Genomic DNA, 25091 nt, shown 5'->3' with positions numbered 1-25091 from the left:
CTTTGGCCTGGTCAGAGGCGTAACTAGGGAAAACGGCGCCCGGGGCAAGCACTGAAATGGAGCCCCCCCGTGCCCCCCCACCGCCCCCCCCAACATACTACATTATACTTAGGTTTTTCCTCACAAGCGCCCGCCGCCGCCGCCAAGCCAGGCCACTGACTGGCCACCAGGTGCTAGCAAAGCAATGGGGGGGGCGCAGGCGGCGCAGAAGGGACCGCTCGTGGGGAAGGGGGCACCGACGCGCTCCCTTGACTGCTGCAGCGCTGCTGCACTGAGCAGGAAACATTTGTATTAACAAAAAATTTAAATTTTTTTTAAAAAATTTGGTCATGTTGGCGCCCCCCCACGTGACCAGAAAAGATGGCGCCCGGGGCACGTGCCCCCCCTGCCCCCCCTATAGTTACGCCTCTGGGCCTGGTTCATATGTGACACAGATAACATGTAACACTGTGCCATCCCTCCCATCCTTGTTCTCTTTGTAGTCAGTGAGGCTGGGCAGGCATTCATCCTCACAGAAAGACAGGCTGCACAGCCAATCAGGCCAGAGTGAGGGAGGAGCTTCATCCTTCAACTCCGGCTCCATGGGACACAAATTGCGGTGCCAGCGTTCAGCTGTAATGCTGGCACCACAGAAACGGCAAAACTCCACTCTGACTGAAGGTTCAGCATGGAGTTTGGCAAGAGAAACTGCAGGTCACTTTGCCCCACAAATTCAATTTCCCTGGGTTCGTACATTCAGTTTTGGAAAACAGAGGTGAAGGGAACTCCATTTTCCCATTATGTATAACCTGGGCCTTTGTGGCTTGCTGTCTATAAAAGAGCAAGTGGCTGTTAGGTTGTTGTTTTTTAATGTTATAACCAAGATTTAATACTCTGTGTAAAGCAGAGAACTATCTTTGTGGCAAAGATGACTGCTCACAATATTTTTTCTCTAAATATTGCCTTTTTAGTACTTTCATTTTAGAGATTTAACATCATTTGCTTGAAACTCCAAGAAAGGGTTTATGTAGTACTTCATAACTTAACTCCAGAACATGCAGAAAAGATCAGACATCAGTCAAAATGGGTCTGATCATTAAATAACTCTCACCCATCAGATAACCAAGCTTCATTTGCAAATCTAAAAGGTTATCCTTCCCATCAGCTCAATGTGCACATTTTTTTAGAATGTGAACCCTTTGGGGACAGGGAGCCATTTTATTTATTTATATCTATGTAAACCACTTTGAGAACTTTTGTTGAAAAGTGATGTAGAAATATCTGTATACAAAGCTGATTAGCAGCAATTCTGTAATTCTCTACACCTCATTCCACACTCACTGCTGTGCATGTTGATTTTCCTTCTGCTAAATTCATTCTAAACTCCCGTCACCAATTCTTAGGGGGCTTTACAAATTGCTCTCACCCTGTCCCATATAAAATCCTGTCGTTAGAATTTGTTTTTAGCCTACTTTCCTTAAGGAAACTAATCTTATGAGATCACCCAGCTTTCTCTGTGTGTGTCCATCCCCCTTCATCAACTTGGCAATGCCTGGACCCATTTGGACCAAATTTGGTACCGTTGTATGCCATCCACCCTAATTCAAGATGGCAGACGTGTGAACCTTTGAGGTGCAAGTGGGCTAACTTGTGAACTGCCTAACTGATTTGAACCAAATTTGGTTTTGTTGTAGGGGTACAAAGGGACTCCTCAATGGCATAGTTTGTGATCATGTCATTTATCCCAATTCAAGATGGCAATGTGTGAACATTTGGGGCTGAAGTGGGCTAACTTGTGAAGATGGTAATTATCAAGATTATAGTGAAAGTAAAGCAGATAGACTAGTTTTTACTAGGACTTCTTGTTTATTAATCTCACAGCCACACTTGCATTCACAAACTGCTTAGAATTAATGAGTAGGACTGGTGGGAAAACCCTGTCCACGAAGATGACAATACAAATGGTCATGCACACACCACACCTCTGCCTGCAAGCTCACAACAGAAGGCCCTACATACACCAATCTCCAATTGCAATATAGCATCCAAAGTACCTCACCCTCTCTGACCCTGCCTGCGAGCTTGTGACAATTGGTGCTTTTCCAAATACACCATCTCGTTCAACATAACCTTACCAACCTGCTCAAAGTCAGACTGGCCACCTTTTTTAAAAAAAGTCTAGTTCGGTTTGAATTGAACTGGTTTGAATCAAACTCAGTTCTGTTTGAATCAATTTGGCATACTCCTGTTTCAAAATAAACTGTGTGGGAATATTTTTATATTTGGACATATGTGCTGTATACATATTTTACATATGTGCAAAATGTTTGGCCAGGCCTTCCAGGGTTTTTAAATTGTTTTAAACTGTTTTAAATTGTTTTAAATGTTTGCCCTGGTTTCCCAGGGTTTTTAACTGTTTGAATGTTTAATTGGTTTTATTATTTTTGTATAGTTTAGATTTTAATTGTTAATTGGTTTTATTTTGTTTTAATATGCCCTGAGTCATTTTTGGAAGGACAGTATATCAATCAAATAAATAAATAAATAAATAAATAAATAAATAAATATACATTTACACATTTTGTCTAATTCTGCCAATTGAGAGTTGTTATAATCTAGGAGAGGGAAAACAGGGTTTTAAAAAATGTTGTTGCAGAATTTCTCCCTTAAAGTTATTAGCCACCACTGCCGGCAGTAAAGTGCCCATTTGCTGCTGCCTCCCTTAGAACCCTTTTAAAGCCAGGATTTCCATTTTCTTGTCATCATACAGTTGTAACCACCAGATTCCCCTTTACAAGCACAGCCCTTCAAACTGGGTCGAACCAGTTCAACTGACCAGACCACCGCTGGCCAGTTTAACCAAACTAGTTTGCGGGCTAGTGGTTCAGTTTGAATTCGGTTCAAACTGAACCACCAAATATTAATATTCACATTTAAAAGCTGGAAATGGTTCATAGTTTAATGTTATTTTAAATAACCAGTCAGAAATAAGAACCATGAGGGGGCGGGGGGGGGAGAGAATGGAGGGGAGGGAGTGCATTGTATTTTGCTGCCCTCTAGTGTCCAAACCTTTTAAAAAATATTTCAATTAGTGGTCTGTATTGACGTTGTCAATATGAGGGGTTTTTTTTTAGATATTTCATGGACCCTGGGTAGTAACTAAAAGATAAAAGTGTGAGTGTGCGTGTGCATGTGTGTGGGAGTGAGTCTGTCCATCATTATGTACTGATTGTCTGTCTCTCTATTTTCATTGCAGTTCAGAATGATAAAAATGTCAAGTCCAGGAAGGGTGATGATTATCTAGGAAGGCTCTCAAGTGAGCTCCCCTCTGGTCAATGGGTCAGCAGGTCCCAAAACATATGGGTATATGACTGAAGGTGGTGTGTGTATAAAGGTCAATGGAATCACTTTGAACACCGCCAATAGTGAAAATATCAACTTTGACAGCCTTAAAATCTGGTTTTAGCTTATGTCTCAGACCACAACCCTGCTTGTGAGATTGTGGTGGAAAATTCAGGCATTGTTAGATACAAATGGTGCCGGACCCTTGAAATGAAAACACTCAGAAAAACCCTGAGCGTTGTGTATTTATTTATTTATTATATTTGTACATCACCCTAAATTTCAATTTCTGGGCGTTTACAGCAATATAAAACAAATTAAAACAGAAATCAAAACCTTAAAACAATTTAAAAGCATAAATCTAGTTTTTAAAATTGGGTGAAAAAATGTCTTTAGAGACTTTCTAAAAATTGTCAGAAATTGGGAGGCTTTTATTTCAGTAGGGAGCCCATTCCAGAGTCTCAGGGCTGCAATGGAGAAGGCCTGTCCCTGTGTAGCCACCAGACGAGCTGGTGGCAACTGCAGATGAACCTTCCTGGATTATCTCAATGGGTGATGGGGCTCATAGTGAACAAGATGTTATCTTGAATACCCTGGGCCTAAGCTGTTTAGGGCTTTATAGATTACTAGTGTTTTTAAGCCCGTTAAAATAACGGGCGCTAGTACGGAGCCTGTTTTAGAGCTCTTCCCTGGGGCTCGACCCCAGCAGCAGCACTTGAGACCCAGAGGTTAGCCTGCCTGCCCATCTCTCCCACCCACCCCAGAAATATCACCCCAGCCCCCCAGTCAGAAGCCTCAGCCCCCATCCTTTCCCCTCCTTCAGGTCTGTTCCAGCCCCACCTTCCCCGCTCGACGACGGTCTCTCTCTCTCTCTCGCTGCCTGCTGTTGCCACTCCTTCTACGCAGCTCAGTAGCACCTCTGCCTTGTCGGCCACATACCTTCCGCCGCCGCCCCCTCAGCCCGGTCGCTCTTCTTCCCACCGCTTTGTGTGGCCCTCCTCAGCCGAAGCAACCCCCTGCATCGGGGGGAATTGCAGTTTGTGGGCCCTGCTCTTCCTTTCCATCCCAGCCTCCCCCTCGTAACCTCTCTTGCCGCCTTTCTTCTATTTCTCTGGAGTTCCCATGGCATTCCGGGCCCCCAGCCGCCATTCCCCCTCCCTCCGCCACCAGCCTGCATGCCGTGGCCGGTCTCCCTGGCCGGGCAAGGGCCCCAAACTCTCCCCCCCCGCCCAGATTCAGCGGCGCCAGCAGGCCTCGGCGGCGGCTCTGCCACCACCTCGGCCAGCTTCCTTCCGCTGCCGCCTCTTTCCCCCGCTCGGGTTCGGCGGCGCGGCCAGGCTTCGGCCATGGCTCCGCCGCCGCCTCGGCCGCGCCTCGGCTAGTTTTCCCTGCCGCCTCTTCCCGATTTTCCCCCGCCGGCTCTTCCCAAGTTTCCTCCGCCGCCTCTTTCCAAGTTTCTCCCCGTGGCCGCCTTTGTCCACTCCGCGGCCGGGCAAAGCAACAAACATGGCCGCCTAGTCCCTTTGTCCGTTTCTGCCTCGGCCGTACTGCGCATGCGCTCCGCACATGCCCAGAATGGCTGAGGGAGGCACGGACACATGCCTGGGTGTCCACGGACGGACACCAAGGCTTTTATTAGAGAGGATAAGCAGCGCCTTGTATTTTGCCTGGAAACTTATTGATAGCCACTGTTGTTCTTTTAATATAGGAGTAATATGGTCTCTCCAAGATGACCCAGAGACCAACCTGGCTGCTGCATTCTGTACCAACTGCAGTTTCCGAACTATGTACAAAGGCAGCCCCACATAGAGCGCATTGCAGCAGTCAAGTCTGGAGATCATCAGCATATGTACTACTATTCTGAGATAGTTTATCTCAAGAAATGGACACACCTGGTATAACAGCTGAAGCTGATAGAAAGCACCTTTGCCACAGCCTCAACCTGAGACACTAAGGATTGGTTTGGATCCAGAAGCACTCCCAGTCTCTGTACCTGTTCCTTCTGTGGATGTGTGACCCCATCCAGGACCAGCACATCAAAGTTGTCTCCTGAGTTCTGACCCTGCACAGTAAGCATCTCCATCTTATTTGGATTCAGTCTCCATTTGTTATCCCTCAGCCAGCTCATCACTGCCTCTAGGCAGGTATTTAGAGAGGTTATGCCTTCTCCTGATAAGGTTGACATGGAGAAATAGATTTGGGAGTTATCAGCATATTGATAACAGCCTGCACCTAATATCCTGATGATTTCTCCCAGAGATTTCATGTATATATTTTTTTAAAGTACATACATACATACAATACACTTACAATGCAAATAATTCCAAAAACTATGAGGGGACCAAATCCCCTCATAGTTAGAAAAACAATATCTGGTACTAAAAAAAAAGAACATTCCTGGGCTGCTAGAGTAAGTAAATCGAAGAGCCATTTTTCAATATCTGGAGGGTATTTACATTTCCAGTTTTGTAGAATAATGTGTGTTTAGCCACCAGAAAGGCCCTAGTAAGCCATTTCCACTGATTAAGGGATATTCCTTCTACATTAGAAGGCAATCCCAACAAAACTGAAATAGGATCTAGAGAATATTCTCTTGCTATGACATAGTCATAGTTGACATAGTCACTTATCTTTTCCAAGAATGGAGATATCACCTTACAATTAAGGAACAGATTTAAGAGTCCCGCCTTACCTTCCCCACATCTCCAACATTTGTCAGTTTGCTCAACCCACATTCACAGAGTCTAATCGGCATCCAAGAAGACCGAAAAACTATTTTTGTTGTTGGACTAACTTAAGCCTCAAATTATAAGCAGTTTCAGATAAAATCACATCCCATTGATGTTGTGAGATCGATACATTAAGAACATAAGAACATCCCTGCTGGATTGGGCACAAGACCTATCTAGTCCAGCATCCTGTTTCACACAGTGGCTCACCAGATGCCTCTGGGGAACCCACAGGCAAGAGGTTTGTGCATGGCCTCTCTCCTGCTATTGCTCCCCTGCAGCCGGTATTGAGAGGCATCGTGCCTCTGAGGCTGGAGGTGGCCCACAGCCACCAGATTAGTAGCCATTGATAGACCTGTCCACCATGAATCTGTCTAAGCCCCTTTTAAAGCCATCCAAGCTGGTGGCCATCAGCACATCCCATGGCAAGGAATAGGGATGTGCATAAAACCGGTTATCCCGGTTCGGTTCGGGTCTGAACCGGGTCCGGACCGGACCGGGGTGGTTCGGTTTTGGTTTTGCCGGACCACCCCCCCGGTCCAGTTCAGTTTCGAACCGGTTCGGATCCGAACCGAACCGGTTCGGATCACAAAAAGTGTCTGCTTTTGAAGGGGACATTGTGTTCTACCTGCCACCCAAATTTCAAGTCAATTGGACCTTCCTCTGATATTTCACAATTTTTTTTTAAAAAAAATAATTTTTGCCCATAACTCACAATGTGGAGCCCTTAGGGGCAAAAAAGCTGGGGTGGGTGGTAGCCACCCATGGGTGTCCTCCACCCCAAAAATCCCAAGGCAATTGGTGGCTCCTAGTATTATTGGTGAATTTTTGAAGAAATTTTTTTCCCATTGGCTAGAATGGGGGTTTAGGGCTGCCCCAGACCCACCTCTGTGGGGTGGCAGCACCCCCAAAGTGGGTCCGGGGCCATGGCAAAAATGCCCTCAGTTCCTCCCAGCAATCCCCGTAGAGATAGGAGTGATGGTTCTGTTGTTTTTCTGAGGTGTTCTGAGTGTAGATTCTATGATAGCTAATGAGATTTCCAATGAGACACCATGAATCCACTCTCATTTGCTATCACAGAATCCACACTCACTCAGAACACCTCAGAAAAACAACAGAACCATCACTCCTATCTCTATGGGGATTGCTGGGAGGGACTGAGGGCATTTTTGCCATGGCCCTGGACCCACTTTGGCGGTGCTGCCACCCCACAGAGGCGGGTCTGGGGCAGCCCCAAACCCCCATTCTAGCCAATGGGAAAAAAATTTTCTTCAAAAATTCACCAATAATACTAGGAGCAACCCAACAATTGCCACCCCATCTTTTTGGCCCCTCTCTCTGGGCGCCCTAACACGTAACACCTAGTCAGTCCATCTTAATGCCTACCTACTACCACCACTCCTATCCAAGCAAGTAAGAGGAGGACACTCAGAGAGACAACACCCACTCTCTGATCTAACAAAAAGGCCACTGCTGTGCTGCCTGCCAGCACAGCAGCAGCAGCAGCAGCAGCGGAGCAGCACACTAAGCACAAGAGCAGCACACACAGAGAAGAAGCAGGAGGCGGAGCAGCAGAGCAGCAGACCTGCCGCTCTGCATGATGGGTGATGTGATGCCCAAAGAAACCACCGCCTCACTCAGTGCCTGCCACTGACTAGGCCCGACAGACAGAAGCCAGCCAACCTGCTCTGCTCTGCTCTGATGTTCCGCATGGATGATGCACACACACCCTACATCTGCATCCAAATTACCAGACCAGACCAAGTGCGCAGAGTCAGCACAGGCCAGCAGCCACCAGCCCAGCAACAGCAACAGCTACTACTGCTACCACCACAACCAGTGTTGCCGCTACAATAACATTCCCAGTCCAGTCACGCATGCCACAGCCTGAGCCTAGCACACAGCCAACAGCTGCTGCCAGCCAGTGCCTGGCAAGCCCAGCCAACATGAGGAGGAGAGAACTAAGTAGACGGCGCACGCACATCACCAACCCATCACGACGGCGCAACTGCAAGGGGAGAGGGCACAATTACAGGCAGGAGGAGGAGGAGGAGGCGAGGCAATCCTAGCACAGATTTGAAAGTTTAAAATCCACCAGGACATCTTCTAGAATCTAGACTTCTGTTTTTTCTACCACCAGCTGTAGTGTCTAGTTAGTCAGTGTGCTGTGCAGCTGAGCTGAGCTGAGCTGCGTGTGAGGAAGGATGATTGTAGCTAGTTCTTTAGTTTCAGCAGACTGAGCATTGAGCATGGGCAGTGGCCTTGGGAAGCAACACAATTACACGACACTCACCTGCTGCTGCTGGTTCTAGAAGTTGCCTCTTCTCGTCTTTTCACCTCTGTGTGTGTGTGTGTGTGTGTGTGTGTGTGTGTGTGTGTGTGCAGTGAGTGCATGCCTTTTGCCTTGCTGGAAAGAAATGCTTCTCTGGTCCACCACCACATATCTGCTCAAGGACACAGAGGCCCAAGGCAGAGGTGGTGGCACCAGTGTGAGTGCATGTGTGCTGGTGGTGTTTGCCACCACAGGTGTTTTGTGTGTGTATGTGTGCGCTGCTAGCTAGGAGGGGGGAGGGAGGCAGGGAGGGAGGCAGGGAGGCAGGGGGGAGGAAAGGGGAGGGGGAGAGGGATGTAGAGGGGATTGAAGGGGGGAGGGTCCGGCTCAGAATTGGTCAGCCACATATTTGTGCACACACGTGCTCACGTGTGTGCTTCGGTGGGAGAGACCAGACTCTCATCATCTGCCAGACCGGGGTTGGGGGCAGGTGAGGTCGTGGTGGGCTGGAAGGGAGGGAGGATGGAAGGTGGTGAAGAGGAAGGGGAGAGGATGAGAGGGGAAGGATGGAGGGAGGCATGGGGGGGAGGGAAAAAAACATGTAGACAGACACACACCACACTACACACAGAAAGCATCCACACACAGAGACAGTGCTAGGCATCCATTCACACAGACAGACAGACAGACACACAACAGGAAGAGACAGACTGAGCCTGCACCACACACACACACACAGACCCAATTCCCCCCCTGCACAGTTATCAATCAATATGTTGTGTTGGCAGCCAGTTCATTGCTATTTCTGATGGTTTTGGGTTTTTTGCCATCAGCCAACATCAACAGTGACCACAATCAAGATGAACATAAGATGATAATAATTCATTCGTTTCATTTGAAAAAATCACCCAATCATTTTCTCCATGTAAACCAAGCCCCCCACACATGATTTCTGGTAACATTTTCAATAAAATCAATTCATTTGGCATTCATCATTTTGTTCTCCCTTTGTCACCTTTTTTTCTTTCTTTTGCATAATTTTGAGGCTTGATTTTAACATGGGGTTTTTAAAGAAAAAATTATTTACATGTTTATTTACATACAGTATTTACATATCTACACTGCATTTTAGAACGTATACCCGCCGCTGCCGCTAAGTCTAGTACTCTGTGGGCTGTGCTACTTTGGGGGTGTGTGCCGTGCCCACGCCAGGTCCCCAAATGCTGACAGGTGGATAGATAAAGGGCCTGTGCTGGTCAGCATTGGGTTTCTTTTTAGGTGGGCGTGGGCATTGTAAACATCTGGCCAGTCGCAGCACTACAACTACTACTACAACTGCATCTCTGTGTGGGCACACTACACGCTGCGACTGGCTGGCACGGCTCAGCATCTGTCATGTCAGCTCAGCTAGAGGTGGAAGGGGGGAGGGTAGGGATAAGCACAGAGGTCGAGCCAGGCAGGTGACCAACCATGGGGCAACCCACGGTAATCACTCGCCCGGCTCAAACTCCAGCTTGGGGTAGCCCAACAGGGGGAGGTTCACCTTAAGGAAGACCAGCTGCTCCACCAGACCAGGGTCCAAGCGGGAGCGAGAGGGTGTCACCACGTCCCCCGGCACGTGAAAACACCCGCTTGCTCTGGACACTGGTTGGGGGGCAGGAGAGGAGGCGCACAGCCACCACCGCCAGGTCCGGCCAGACTTGGCGGCGGCTCGCCCAGAACTGTGCGCAGTCCACGCCGTCTCCCTCCACAGGCTCCTCCAAGTACTGCACAACGCATTGCTCAGCACTGGAGGGGGACCTGGCAGGTTGAGCCTCCCGCATACCAGGCATGGCGCCATAGCAGAACCGCTGAAACCACTGGGCGGATCTCGAGTCGGTAGCAAGTGGCTGCTGCGATGGCACCGCCTGGGATGCCGCGCTGCTGGACTGGGAAGAGGGAGGGGAAGGGGAAGCTGACGCCGGCTGGCCGCCCATGCTGCTGCTGGGTGCGGGTTGGGCCGCGAGGGCTGCCCCCGCACCACTACCAACACCCTGGTCTCTGCGGGCCCTAGCGGCCTCCTCCTCCCTAACCTTCTCGACCAGGATGCCCTTCCACCTGGGCAATTCGTCGGCACATTCGTCGGAGGAGGAGGAGGAGGGGAGCAAAATATATAAAGCAATATATATCAAGAGAACACAAGCCAGAAGTTTAAAAAAAACACAATGAAAAGAAAGACTCTAACCAGCAGAAAAAACTTGGGGGTGGGGGGGTGGGGAGGGGGAACCAAACACAGACTCTGAGGGGGGGCCACTAAGTGAACAGAGACAATGAAACCACAATTGGTGCAAATTAATAATAGCAAATAAATAAGTGGGACTGCAAGCAAAGAAAACTGGACTCTGGGTAGCAGCAGCGAAGGCTGGATGGGGTGGTGGGGGGAGGAGCTGGGCCTGGGCTAGGGTCTGGGAGGAGGGAGGGTGGGGGGGCAGGCAGGGGGAGGAGGAGGAGAAGGGGAGCAAAATATATATCAAGAGAACACAAGCCAGAAGTTTAAAAAAAAAACAATGAAAAGAAAGACTCTTTTTTTCTAAACCAAAAACCACCAAGAAGAAGAAACTCGTGGGTGGGAGGGGGAACCAAACACACAGACTCTGAGGGGGCCCACTAAGTGAACAGAGACAATGAAACCACAATTGCTGCAAATTAATAATAGCAAATGAATAAGTGGAACTGCAAGCAAAGAAAACTGGACTCTGTTTGGCAGCAGCAAATTTGGGAGAAGGCTGGATGGGGTGGGGTTGGGGTGGGGTGTGGTTTGGACTTGGAGGGGCAAGTTGGGAGCAGGGAACCAAAACTGATTATATGGGACAACAAGAAACAACAACAGAATCCTCTGGGGGTGGGGGGGAGGGATTCAGGGAACCAACTCGCAGGGCAGCAGCAGAAACAAACAAAATGGTACAATTTAATCAAAACCAGCAAGCAATATATAAATGAAACCAATGGAATGCAATGTGAAAATCAAAAAGTTGAACAAAAACAAGGCAGGACAAAGAGCAATAATTAATGGAAGAACTTTTAAAGCAATGAGGATGCAGTGGGTGGGAGTGGGGGAGGGTAGGCCCAAAGGATGAGAAGGGAAAGGGGGGGAGGGGGGAGAAAAGCAGACAGACAAGGAACAGGGGAAATTGGGGGAAATTAAGAAGAAAGTAAAGTGAAGTAACACACAGTACAGACAAGAGACAGACAGAGAGAGGAGACACAGAGAGAGTCACAAAGGGCAGGTGGACAAAGGATTAGAGCACACACAGAGAGACACAGGACACAGTCAGGGAGGACTCACAGAGACACCAGAGCAGCCAGCAAAGGGCAAGCAGGTCTCAGAGATGATCCCACAACTGCAGCCAAGAGAAGTTTCCAGAGAAGAGGCTTGGGTTTATATAGGTTTGTAATTCCCTCCTTTGGGAGCCCCACCTTTGCACTCCCCCCACGGCCAACAGGGTGCCAGCTCTCAACAGTGCAACAGCCAAGCAGCCTACCAGACCAAAGGACTCATTCTGGCCAATCAAGGATCAATAGCGCAGCTAATACAATGCCTGGAAATAGCATCACAAAATGGATGCAAGGAGGAGCAAAAGTTTCGGGAAGGAGACACAAAATGGAGGACACACTTTAAAGTTTCAAGACTAAGAGACACTCCAGAGACTCAATTCCACTCCCGGACCGGTTCGGGAAACCCGAGCCGGTTCGGTACCGAACCGGCTCGAATTCGGTCCGGCTCGGTCCCAGAAGGGCCCGATTCGGTCCGGGATCGAGCCGCCGGATCCGGACCGGTTCGTCCCGAACCGGTCCGGATCCGGACCGAACCGCACATCCCTAGCAAGGAATTCTATAGATTAATTATGCACTGCGTGAAAAAAGTACTTCCTCTTGTCGGTCCTAGATTTCCCAAACTTCAGTTTCATGGGTAACCCCTGGTTCTAGTGTTGTGAGAGAGGGAGAAAAATTTCTTTCAGTCTACCCTCTCCACTCCATGCATAATTTTATACACTTTGATCATGTCTCCCCTTAGTCGTCTCTTTGTGAAACATTCAATTCTAAGCTCCATTTAATTCTTTCCGAGTCAAGTGGAGTTGCTACATGGACTTGAGTAAAGTTGTAAAGCATATTATGAGCCTGATTAGATTTATTGATATGATGATAAAATTTGATAATATCCAGAGGCTCCGAAGCACTAACAGCATCTGGACCAAACCCTTTAGATATACTGTGTTTTAGCTTAATATACTGTCAAGCAACATTTGGTTTTAGATCATATTCATGTTTTAAAAGATGAAATGGTTTGAAAATAGAAGCTGAGGATATTAACTGGGGTATAAAAAATATATTATGATTAGCCTAATTCAGCCAACAGACAGGCCTTCCAGCAACAGTTATTTGGGGATTTCCCCGTAATGTTGACTCCTCATGTGTGAACAGACAAGTCTGGAAATAAAGCAATATATTTTTCCAGGCAGATCTTACAACAAAAATATACCAAGTGGAATGTTTCAAATATTTATTTATTATTTAAAAAAAACATTTTTATTTATTAAAACATTTTTATACCACCTAAAACTTACATCTCTAAATATTTAGATCAAGGTTTTGTGTAGATGTTGAAGAGCATTACATAGGAACATAGGAAGCTGTCATATACTGAGTGAGACTCATTGGTCTACCTGGCTCAGTATTGTCTTCACAGTCTGGCAGCGGCTTCTCCAAGGTTGCAGGCAGGTGTCTCTCTCAGCCCTATCTTGGAGATGCTGCCAGGGAGGGAACCTGGAACCTTCTGCTCTTCCCAGAGCGGCTCCATCCCCTGAGGGGAATAGCTTACAGTGCTCACATTTCTAGTCTCCCATTCAGATGCAACCAGGGCAGACCCTGCTTAGCTAAGGGGACACGTCATACTTGCTACCACAAGTCCTGGGGGGTCACCATATAATGGGAGTCACCCAGTGGCCCTGGGGTTCACCATATAAAAGTTCATATTTTGAATAACAACCGTTTTCACGTGACATCATCAGGAATCTGCCCGAGAGGTAGGAGTGGATCCTCTGTATAGCAATGCCTCCCAACCCCAACCCTCTCAGATGGTCCAGAAGGATACTATGGCCAATAGTCTCAAAAGCCACTGAGAGATCCAAAAGGACCAACAGAGTCATGCTCCCTCTGTCAATTCCCCCACTGGAGATCATCCATCAGGCCAACCAAGGCAGTCTCCAACTCATAGCACACCCGAAAGCCGGTTTGAAATGGGTGTAGATAATCAGTTTCCTCCAAGACTGCCTGGGGCTGGGAAGCCACCACCATCTCAATTACCTTGGCCAACCGAAGGTAAGAGACAGGCCTATAGTTGCTTAAATCTGAGGGATCCAATGCAGGCTTCTTCAGAAGAGGTCTAAGGATTGCCTCCTTAAGACAGAAAGGCATTTTGCCCTCTGTCCCACCTTTGTGACACCATGTGTGGAGGAATTTCAGATCTCACCAGCCTCGTGATATCAATTCTTCACTGCTACCACCAAGTAGACTTTTCTTTTATAGAGCTGGGTCTACTACAACAGCCCTTACACTTTTGTAAAACAAACAAACAAACAAACAAACAAACAAACAAACAAACAAAACACCGAAATAAAAACTCAGTAGAGTGAAGAGGCTTATAGGCATGGAGTTAAGACCATCAAACAACCACTTCTAATCTTTAAATGTAACAAACTTTACTTTGGAGAAATATAAGTCAATTTAAAACATTCGCTTTTTTGTTTCTTTATACAGCACAAACTTAGAAAATGAAACAGTTACTACAAGAGCATAAAGGATAAAAGAAATGGTTGGAAAAAACACATCCAGCTAAACTATTTTAAATTGGTTCCTAATACAGAGTTCTTTGCAGTTACCTTCCTTTGTCAGCAATTTGGATTGTTTCTGGTGCAGTCTCAAGTCTTGATCACCTTTACAGACTTCGGGTTCAATCTTCTGTGATTTCAGCCCTTACCAGAGAGTGTACACCATTCTGTAAGTGGAAGGGAAGAGAGCTGGTCTAGTGGTAGCAAGCATGACTTGTCCCTTTAAGCTAAGCAGGATCCACCCTGGCTGCATACGAAAGGGAGACTAGAAGTGTGAGCACTGTAAGATATCCCCTCAGGGAATGGAGCTGCTCTGGGAAGAACATCTAGGTTCCAAGTTCCCTCCCTGGCATCTCCAATATAGGGCTGAGAGAGATTCCTGCCTGCAACCTTGGAGAAGCCACTGCCAGTCTGTGTAGACAATGCTGAGCTTGATAGACTAATAGTCTGACTTAGTATAGGGCAGCTTCCTATCTTCCTATGTTCCTATGCAAGAATATAGCCACAGCACTGAATCACCCAGTCTGTGCTAGCAATTCTTCAGCTGGATTTAGCTCCTTCCCTTGGCCTGGACTCAGCCCCTACGTTCTCCAACATGTAGCTTCTTGACTGCACTACTTGTCCTTCTTTTGACTTCTTTTTCCTTCTCTCTGTACACTCCAGCTCTTGTAACTGCAGACTCTCCACTCTCTTCCAAAACTGAACTCTCACTGCTGACTACCAAAACTGAATTGAACTGTGCTGAAAGCAACCTCCTTTCATACAAAAATTGTTACAAGCATTCGTTTCAAACAATCCCATCCGTATAACACAAAGTTCCCTCCATTTTTCAAAATCCCTCTTCCCTCCAGCATTAAACTGTCAAACAGTTGTTTCTCAAAGTAAAACAACAAAAAACAGCAGGCATGAGCTTGACCCTGCCAGCATTCTTTGCCACATAAGGACTTTGCAAACATATCAACACAGAAATCCTATTTACAATAATGAGAGTTTTAAGAATATCAATGCACCAATAAAAGGGCTTATTTACAACAAGAGGTTTTGAAATATCAATTGAATTCATTTACAGTACATTTACAATAAGTAAAGGTAAAGGATTGAACTGGGATCAAAAATCATATCTAGGAAGTTCATGCGGCAGCCTGAAACAATTCATGCTCTCTCATCCGAAGATGGTTGCAAAAGTGAATTAGGCTAACTCCCATGTATAGGAATGGTAGAGTACAAATGTGGTGGGGGGTGGGGGGGAATACCTCTTGTGGGTTATGAAGAAAAACAAGACAATTATAAAGTGCTGTCAAAATAATTCATTTCACACTTGGAGGTGCATAGTATGGCCTCCAATCTTTTTTTCATGCACACAGTTGATTTATAGCAGGGATTACATCATGCTAGACAATTTGGAATTTCCCATTAAGCAATGATTATATAAGACATAACCCAATGTATTTTAGCACTGCTATTAACAAAGAAGCCCTAATCCTGCCTACTCAAGCAAACATGCTTAAGTTCTTTGAAATCAAAGCACAGCCATCACCTTGCAACATTGTGGATGCACTCTCCTGACAAATAAGGCTGCTGGAAAGACAAAGGTTTTCACGCTTTTGGCCCACCACGCTTATTCATGTATTTGGAAATGTCTGGGGAAAGTTTCCATACTGTGTCACTGCTGACCTAGCAGGATCCATTCCTGGCATGAAGGAAGGAGAAAAGAATGAGGAAAATCTTCCTCCAGGGAGAAGGACATCATACCTTCTCTTCCTAGTAAGTGCTGGTTCACTCATTTCCTATGAACTTGTCAAGTCCTCTTACAGTATTGGTTCCAAATTCCATAGTAGCAAGGTTGTTCACAGGTTATTCATACAGAATAACCAAGGCTTTCGTTGGGCTGTGTGTGTTGGTTTGGGGCACGTGGAGAAATTACAAATAATCCTTGTCTCTTCTTCCTCCACACCCACGTTGATGTGAATCTCTTGTGATGTTGCTGCAGTTTGCACTGACTTGATTTGGAATATGAATTTGCCTAGCTCATAAAGTAAATGCATGCTGAAGGGAGTCCCTTAAATGCATGCCGAAGCATGTCCCTTGCCCTACAATTATTTGCATCAAACAACGTGAGTCAGAAGATGAGTTTGCACTGCACCTTTACAATTCCCCCAAGTGGGGTGGCTAGTGGCATGGATTCTGCTAAAAATTAAAGGGACAGGGGGAATTGCACAGATTTAGAATTCAGCACTCATCCAGAACTGAGAACCTGTATAGTGTTATGAACAGAGTACCAGTATTGTACTTAGACTAGAGATTTAGGAGTTTAATGGGTAATGTAGAGCCAGTCAATGTCTCTCAGCTTGGCCTACCCATGACAATTTATTGTAAGAACAGGTTAAGGAAACTTCATAACATGAGATACAAAACATGTTCAAATAAGTAGATCAGGCCTGCTCAACCTAGCCCCACCCCACAGATCTTTTTGGACTACAACTCCCATAATCCCCAGCCACAGTGACCAATAGCCAGGGATTATGGGAGTTGTAGGCCAACATCTGCAGGAGGGTTGAGGTTGAGCAGGCCTGAAGTAGATAGATGGTCCAAACACATTTAAGCATTTTTAATTCTCATTGATTTCAATGTGAGAGTGAAGCATGTGCTCAAGTTTCCCATTGAAACTTAAACTTGTTTTATTGTGCCTGGATCATTCTATCTTTGAGAAATACATACCCCATCTTTTATGTACAATGCTTCACAAAGTGGCTTAAAATAGACTTCCGGTCATATAAATAATACATGTTAAACTAAAAAGACAGCACCACAGTTAGGTGATCACTAAAAAAAAGACAACCACCCAAAAGTTATTAAAACATTAAAAGCCAAGCAAAGAGTTTTAAAAAGAGGTCCAGCTAAAAGCCCAAGGCTTCCCCAAAGAGGAGAGCCCTGAAAGCTGTTTCAAATATGGTTGTAAGAGGCTCAGCCTGTCAGATCTCCCCAAAAGGGTGTTCCGCAGGGACGGTACCTCCACTAAGAAAACCCCTCCTCTCATCACCATCATACAAGCTGGAGATAATGGTGGGCCAGAAGGCAGGGCTTGTGGGATAATAGTGGGCCACAGGGCAGGGCTTGTGGTGCCCAGGCAGGATCAAAGGAGTTCAAATGGTCTTTGGGTACCCCAGGCCTCAACCTTTAAAGGCCTACACAACTAACACCAACACTTTGAATGTGTCTCAAACAAACCAGTAGCCAGTGAAGCTGCCGCAGAATGGATGTTAAGGTTGCACATTTTCTTGCTCCCACAGGGAGTAGCCAGGGATGTGCAAACCAGCTCAACTTCAAGCCGGTTTGACAACAAACTGGCCAGCTTGGGACTTCCAATGTTAAAATTTAAAAATAAATAAATTAAAGGACACACCACCTCCAGGGGGCGCTGCTGCGGCCAGGGGGGGTTTGCTCCAGTGGCTCCTCCTCCCCTCACCAGCCTCTGCCTGGTCTTGAAATGGCCCGGTTTGGGCAGTTTTCAGCCTGTTCTGGGCCTCTGTGTACTGGCAGTGGCCATTTTGAAGGCTGCTGCACATGCGCAATGTGCCTTTGCATGACCAGGGTCACAAGTCACCATATCTTAAGAAGGACATTGTAGAACTGGAAAAGGCGCAGAAGAGAGCAACCAAGATGATCAGGGGCCTGGAGTGCCTTCTTTATGAGGCCAGGCTACCACATCTTAGATTTTTTAGACTGGAAAAGAGGCAATTCTGGGGAGATAAAATAGAAGTGTTTTCAATTATGCATGTTGTGGAGAGAAAGATAATTTTCTCCCGCTCTCACAACCCTAGGTTCACAACCAGGGTTCATCCCATTAAAATGATGGCCAGGAAATTTAGGAAGTACTTTTTTACATAGCACATAGTTCATCTATGGAATTTTATGGGATGTGGTGATGGCCATTAGCTTAGATGGCTTTAAAAGGGGCTTCGACAAATTCATCAAGGAGTGGTCTATCAATGGCTACTAGTCTGCTAACTATAGGCCACCTCTAGCCTCAGAGGCAAGATGCCTCTAAATACCAGTTGCAGGGAAGCAACGGCAGGAGAGAAGGCGTGCCCTCACCTCTTGCCTGTGGGCTTCTCAGAGGCATCTGGTGGGCCACTGTTTGAAACACGATGCTGGACTAGACTATGATTATGAAGATGGAACGGAAACAGTACTTATCTTTATTTTCTGTTTCTTTTTCTCCTTCTCATTTCTTAATTAAAAAATAAGTAACTTCCTTATTAAACTTGATAAACCCAACGTAATTTCTACTGAACATTTTTTGCACTACATAAAAGGAGCCCAGCTGCACGTTAAAATATTTGCTGTCTAAAAAAATTTAATTCCCCCAGTTGAACAGTATCTGCAATTGGTAGTGCTGGAGGACAAACCAAGTAACATGAATCAAAATTTTTGCAGCTGCATGTGAACTAGGAGAATCCCTTTGCATGAGAATTCCTCCCTACCCCAATTCATTTTGCCTCTAGACTGCAGGGATTCTCAACGTGTGGGTCCCCAGATGTAATTGGACTTCAACTCCCATAATTCCCAACCAAAGGCCACTGGGGCTGGGGATTATGGGAACTGAAGTCCAATAACATCTGGGGACCCACACGTTGAGAAACCCTGCTCTAGAGCCTACTTGTCTTATCTGCACTTCTTCATTGTATAGATTCAGGTGTGCACCTATTGTAGACCAGTGGAGCTGTTTTGTGTAGCAAAGACATTGCTTCCCCAGGTATTGGGGGAGAAATCAGCCCATTGTGATCAGCTTGCATGCCACTTTGCCAATATGGTCACTTCCATCCATGCCAATTTGGACTCCAGAGTTCTGGCAGTTCTGGCAGACGTGCCTCTGGTGCCATCTGGTCCTATTATTTTGGATTATTTTCAGTTGGTGCAACCTGAGGATGTGGACAAAATCCTGGGCAGTGTGCAGGTGACATCGTGCACTCTTGACCCTTGCCCTTCATGGCTAATAAAAGCTGCCAAGGAGGGTACAGGCAGATGGTTGGAGGTGATCGTTAATGCTTCATTAACAGAGGACAGGATGCCGTAATGCCTCAAAGAGGCGATGGTAAGAGCATTATTTTTAAAAAGCCCTCCCTTGATCCTTCCAACCCAGACAACTATAGATCTGTCTCTATCCTTTCCTTTTGGGGCAAGGTGATAGAACGTGTGGTGGTGTCTCAGCTGCAGAGGGTCTTGAATGATACAGATTATCTAGACCCCTTTCTATCTCACTTCTACCCTGGATATGGGACTGAAACTGCCTTGGTTGCTCTAGTGGATGACCTACTCCAGGATCTAGATAGGGGGAGTGCGTCCCTGTTGGTTCTGCTGGACCTCTCGGTGGCATTCGATACCATCAACCATGGTATCCTTCTCGACCTCCTCTAAAGTATGGGAATCAGAGGTACTGCTTTGGAGTGGGGGGGGGGGGTGTTCAAGGGAATGTGGAACCGAACTGGGCTGGTCAGGTTCGAGTCCAGTTCGGACTCGAACCAAACCAGCCGGTTCCATGCACATCCCTATCAGCTCTATCTCTCCTTGTCATCTGATCCTAGGGAGGCAGTGGATATCCTGAATTAGGGGCTGGAGGCTGTGATGGGTTGGATGTGGACTAATAAACTTAGACTGAATCCAGACAAGACAGAGGTAATGTTGGTCAGTAGGAAAGCCAGTCGGGATGAGGAGATTTTACCGGTTCTGAATGGGGTTGCACTCCCCTTGAAGGAGCAAGGACGCAGCTTGTGGGTATTGCTGGACCCGACTCTGCTTTTAAAAGCTAAGGTAGAGGCAGTGACCAAGGGTGCCTTTGCAGGGCTTTGGCTAGTGCGCCAGCTGCGTCCCTTTCTCAAGAAGGCAGATCTGGCCTGACAGTTACCCACACCTTAGACACATCATGGCTGGATTACTGTAACATGCTCTACGTGGGGCTGCCATTGAAGAATCTCCAGAAACTGTAGCTATTGCAAAATGCGGCAGCTAGGGTTTTATCTGGAGCTGCCTGCTGGGATCACATCACACTTATTTTGAAAGAGCTGCACTGGCTACCAGTTTGTTTCCAGGTCCAATTCAAGGTGCTGGTTTTGACCTTTAAAGCGCTTAGCGGTTTGGGCCCTGGATACCTGAGGGACCGCCTGCTCTCAAGGGTTGCTGCCCGCTTGACGAGGTCATCTGAGGGGGCTCTGCTCTGAGTGCCGACAATGAGGGAGGCTCAGCTGTTGTGCACGTGGGACAGGGCCTTCTCTGTTGCTGCCCCCAGACTCTGGAATGTTCGCCCGGTGGCTATTCACTCCTTGGTCTCCATCACAGTTTTTAGAATGTGTTAAATCTTGGCTTTTTACTCAGGGTTTTATATGATTGTCTCTACTGCTGCTTCTTTGTATTTTGTGTGGTTATTTTATGCATGTATTTTAAATCTTTTTAGTCAGATCTATGATTTTATATTTTAGTTTAATATTTTAACTGTGTAATTTCATAGTTTTGTTTTAATTTTTGTGTGAACCGCCTTGGGATTGTTTTAATGAAAGGCGGTATATAAATTTAACAATAAAAAATAAATAAATAAATCAAAGACACACATTTCAGAGAAGCAATTTGTGTACCTAAAAGAGAGGTTGGGAGTACTCCCAGCTCCCAGAGTCTTTAGCCTACACATTTGGGAAGAAAACCCCTTGCAGACCTCAAATCTGATCATCGGTCAGATCTTGCACATATGCAGAAAAGCATCCTCGAAGTCTTCCTCTCTTTGATCTATTATGCACAAACATATCCAGTGCCTGAGTGCATACAACTTTATCTCCACCCAGTGGCAGTGAGTTCCAAATTTTACAATGTGGGAAAGCCTCACTAGTAGGAAGAGTAAGATGTTTCCGGTGTTTGGCCAGTTGCTGTTCGGATGATGAGTGGAGCATCGTTGAGGCCTCCTGCCCGGACCCCAGGGTAGAAGTAAGGCCGGAGGGGTCCTGAGAAGGAGTCAGAGAAAGTAAAGATGTGGGACCCACTATCCGCATTATAGAAGGAGACTTCTCCCGCATCGTAGTCCAGGAAGATGCCTATTGTCTCTGGCCTCACTTTCAGCAGGAGTTCTGTGAGAGGGGAGGTGAGGGCTGCATACTCATCACCATTCCTCAGCCACACCGTCCAGAACCCAGTTGCCGGTGAGGGTGTGAAGATACCATGGCGGCTCACAGTTTCCCTGCACACCCCAAGCGTCCAGCTGGTCTTGTTCTCCACACACACTTCCCAGTAGTGTCTCCCAGATGTGAACTGCTCACAGCCGAGCAGGCAGGTGCAGGTCTCAAAGCGGGCCAGGCTCCTGGGCACCTCTTGCCTCCGATCGCCTACTTGTACGCTGAGCAGGTCCTCCGAGAGGAGCAGGTAGGGATTTGCTGTGCTCAGATCAAAGGTCACGGGTACTGCAGGCAGAAACAGACAGACAGCTCAGACACTGTCATACAAAAAGAGACAGGACTGATCATATTGGATTCCCTGCTTTGCATGAAGTTTTAACATTTTATTTTATTCTATAGCCAGCAAATTACTGCAAATCATATGCAGGATTTTCCTTGCTTTTCACACACACTCTCTCTCTCCTCCCCATTTGTTTAATTAATTATTTTTTTTTTTAAATTACATTTTATATCCCGCTCTTCCTCCAAGGAGCCCAGAGCGGTGCACTACATACTTGAGTTTCTCTTTCACAGCAACCCTGTGAAGTAGGTTAGGCTGAGAGAGAAGTGACCGGCCCAGATTCACCCAGATAGTATCAAGCCTGAAGTGGGATTTGAACTCAGGTCTCCCCGGTCGTAGTCCAGCACTCTAAACACTACACCATGCTGGCTCATGGTTTAGCATGCCCATGGTTAAAATAAGATGTGGAGTACAAAGACCAGGCTTCAAATCCCCACCCAGCCACAAAGCTCACTGGATGGACTCGGGCAAACCACTATTTTCCTGCAAAGCTTCCCCATTCATTTCTATGGAGAGAATCAATCCACAGACACATTCTTTTGTACACTTTGAAAATATACTTACACTAGTATTTTTAAGCCCGTTAAATAATGGGCACTAGTAGGGGCGGGCCGGACTCACTGTCGACGCCTCTGGCCTTCGTAGCCTTCTCCACCCTCCCCCGCTGTCTCCTCCCGCCCGGGGCCACCGCCTCCTCCCGCTTTTTCTTGGCCGCTAACCCAGCCCCCGGTGGGCCGCCCTCTGCAGGGCTGCTCAGCCCGCGACAGCCCCCGGCGAGCCGCCCGTTAGCAGGCCGCGCAGCGGGCTTAAGAGCCCTCTACCGGGCTGCTCGGCCCGAGACAGCCACCCTGCCGAGCCACTCGCCCAGCCCCTGTACCCCCAGTGGCCGGGCTTGAGAGCCCTCCACCGCCGCTCGTGGTCTCTGCTGCCGTTCCTGGCCGCCGCTCCTCCCCCTGCCCGGCGGCGGTGGCCACTTCTCCTCGGCCCGCCGCTTCTCCTCCAACCGCCCAACATGGCGGCCGGTGCCAGCGGTCGTGTCTCCCTCGGCGTGTTCTGGGCATGCGCTCCGCGCATGCCCAGAACAGCCGAGGGAGACACAGACGCATGCCAAGCACTTTGTTATAGAGGATGGACTGGGATAACCCTGGGCACACTTGATTTGTGAGTGTGCATCAGAATGTAGACTAGTATCTTAATCACTATATCTGTCTGTCTGTCTGTCTGTCTGTCTGTCTGTCCATCCATCCATCCATCCATTTACAAGATATGAGTTTTAGAATTAAACAATGAGAATCATCATGTTAAATGAGAACTAGCATGGAACTTTGCGTAAATCTAAACTCAAGCAAATTGCCATGCAGGTTTTGATAGGTGGATTTCTATATGCAAATCTGAGAACACAAGCAAGAACGAATGGCCAGACACAATTTCTGCTTTGCTGTGGTTTCTCTGATTTGTTTAGCCAGGCTCTGTCGCAACAGCTCCAACCATGATGATGTAGCAGCCACACCGGGTGTTGCCAAGCTACTGGACCATGCAGTACTTCAGCTCCCCAGGATGTCTGGAGTATACTGGAGCTTAGCTACTTGGGCAGGCCCTGAAAGTGAAGTCACGTCAACATAGTGCAGCAAGACTGGAAACCATTATAATCTATAGTGTCGAACAGTGGAAGAGCATCTGTTTGCATGCAGAAGACCTCAGGTCCAGTCCCTGGCATCTCCAAGGAAGGCTGAGAAAAACTCTTGCCTGAAACCTTGGAGTGCCGCTGCCAGTCCGTGTAGGCAATACTGAGCTAGATGGACAAATGGTCCGACTCGGTAGAAGGCAGCTTCCTATATTCATCCTAGAGCTAGGATATGCAGCAAGTCCCTGAGAAACTTCATTTGTCTTATAGAAACTTGTTTGGCTTCCCCTGAAAATTCTCACATGCTTCATCTTGAAAGGAACCCTCACATTTCACTTTATTCAGAATGTTGCTGTCAAGCCTTCCTAATACTAGAAATGGCTTCAGTCTTCTGTGAGGAAGACGTCAATATGCTGACCACTGCTCTGTTCAACCGATAGTTTTGAATGTGGTTTTGGAAACTGTGGATGAACAGTAGGGATGTGCACAGAACTGGTGTCGTGCACACCTGGGTGACAGGGAGGGATTGCTTTCAGCAGCAGGGAGGGTGCCCTTACCTCGCCTGCCGCATTTCCACCTCCAGTGCTGCTTCCAAAACCACAGTCGTGGGGCAGCTGTATACCCTCTTGCCGCCCCAGTGAGCATCATACCAGAAGTGGCAGGTACATGTGCACACATCATGTGTGTGCACCCACCACTTCCGGCATGACACTACCTTCACACACACCTTTAAACTTGCTCGAATGCCAGTCTTTCGAACTGGTTCGGCAGCCTGTGAATAGACTGTCGAACTGGTTTGTGCACACCCTTAATGAACAGGTAGGTTTGTGATCAATCTGTCATGCTATGTTTGACAAGAAACTTTGTGCCACCCCTAGTAGTATTTATGTTCCTGAATAACTTGGATTTTCCGTTGAAGCACAGCCACCCAACTCCCTTTGTGCCAACTTTGGTTTCAAAAATGCAGGTATGTGAGCAGAGTCAGCAGGTGGAACCTGGTGGACCCTAGCAGTATCAGACCGTCCTTGCTTGAGTTGGACATACGCAAAAAAGCGGGATGCACGCCAAACAGGGGAAATAGGGTGAAAAAACACAGTGCAAAGAAAGATGTACAGGGACCAGAAAAATGACTATTTTTCTGGTCCCTGTACATTTTTCTTTGCACGGTGTTTTTTCACCCTATTTCCCCTGAGTTGGACATACAGCTCCGGGAGCATTGACTCTTGGCACCTTCTGTCTATTGAAAGAATACTCCCTTTCCCACCCCCTTTTATATTTCTGGAATTGATGGAAATCTCACACATATGAAGCCCACACTGGAATATTTTTCAAACCTATGGGTCAATCCCTTGATTTTTTGGTGAATTTTTGAGGTTTTTCTTTTCAAATGGTGAAAATGGAGAACTCTAGTTTGTTTCAAGCCAGAACTTTAAAAATAAAATAAAACTAGCTGACCCTGCAGAGAGCATCTGTGCAGTTGTGTACTGAGCCTGTGACATCTCCCACAGCTCGTTCTCCCCCCGCCACCGCTCGCTCGCTCTCGCCCCCGCTGCCCGCTCTCCCCCCCCGCTGCCGCCCGGCCGCTCTCTCCCGCCCCCGCCACTCGCCTGGACCCTTCCTTGCGGCCAGTGCCGCCATGGCCACTCATTTAATGGTGTGCCCGAACCGGTCCGGCAGCCATTCCAAAGAATGGCCGAACTGCCGGACCGGTCCGGCCCTGCCAGGTTCGGGTCCGGGTGGGGGGTATGTCTTTAAGGGCGGGGAGGGCTTGCTTAGCCCTC

At 47.3% G+C, this 25091-nt stretch overlaps 2 protein-coding genes across 4 annotated transcripts in view; both read right to left on the bottom strand.

Annotated features, from left to right (window-relative positions):
* Positions 1–8398, bottom strand: part of ENDOU (endonuclease, poly(U) specific) — a 51255-nt gene extending 42857 nt beyond the window's left edge. Inside the window, exon 1 of the mRNA XM_053298566.1 lies at positions 8344–8398. The gene's annotated coding sequence lies outside the window, so the exon portion shown is untranslated. The remainder of the gene's footprint in view (positions 1–8343) is intronic.
* A 7083-nt stretch (positions 8399–15481) lies between these two features.
* The window catches only part of LOC128346369 (E3 ubiquitin-protein ligase TRIM58-like), a 32050-nt gene continuing 22440 nt past the window's right edge, over positions 15482–25091 (bottom strand). For 2 of the 3 annotated variants that reach the window (XM_053299597.1, XM_053299598.1), the window contains one exon: positions 15482–21631. In XM_053299597.1, the coding sequence (XP_053155572.1) occupies positions 21063–21631 (569 nt within the window). In that variant the 3' untranslated portion in view covers positions 15482–21062. The remainder of the gene's footprint in view (positions 21632–25091) is intronic. The other variant, XR_008316933.1, reaches the window with a different exon arrangement.

This window comes from Hemicordylus capensis, chromosome 2 (genome assembly GCF_027244095.1).
Source record: "Hemicordylus capensis ecotype Gifberg chromosome 2, rHemCap1.1.pri, whole genome shotgun sequence".
Taxonomy (NCBI): Eukaryota; Metazoa; Chordata; class Lepidosauria; order Squamata; family Cordylidae; genus Hemicordylus; species Hemicordylus capensis.
The sequence above is the reverse complement of the archived record's forward strand: the minus strand, read 5'-3'. Positions and strand labels throughout refer to the sequence as shown.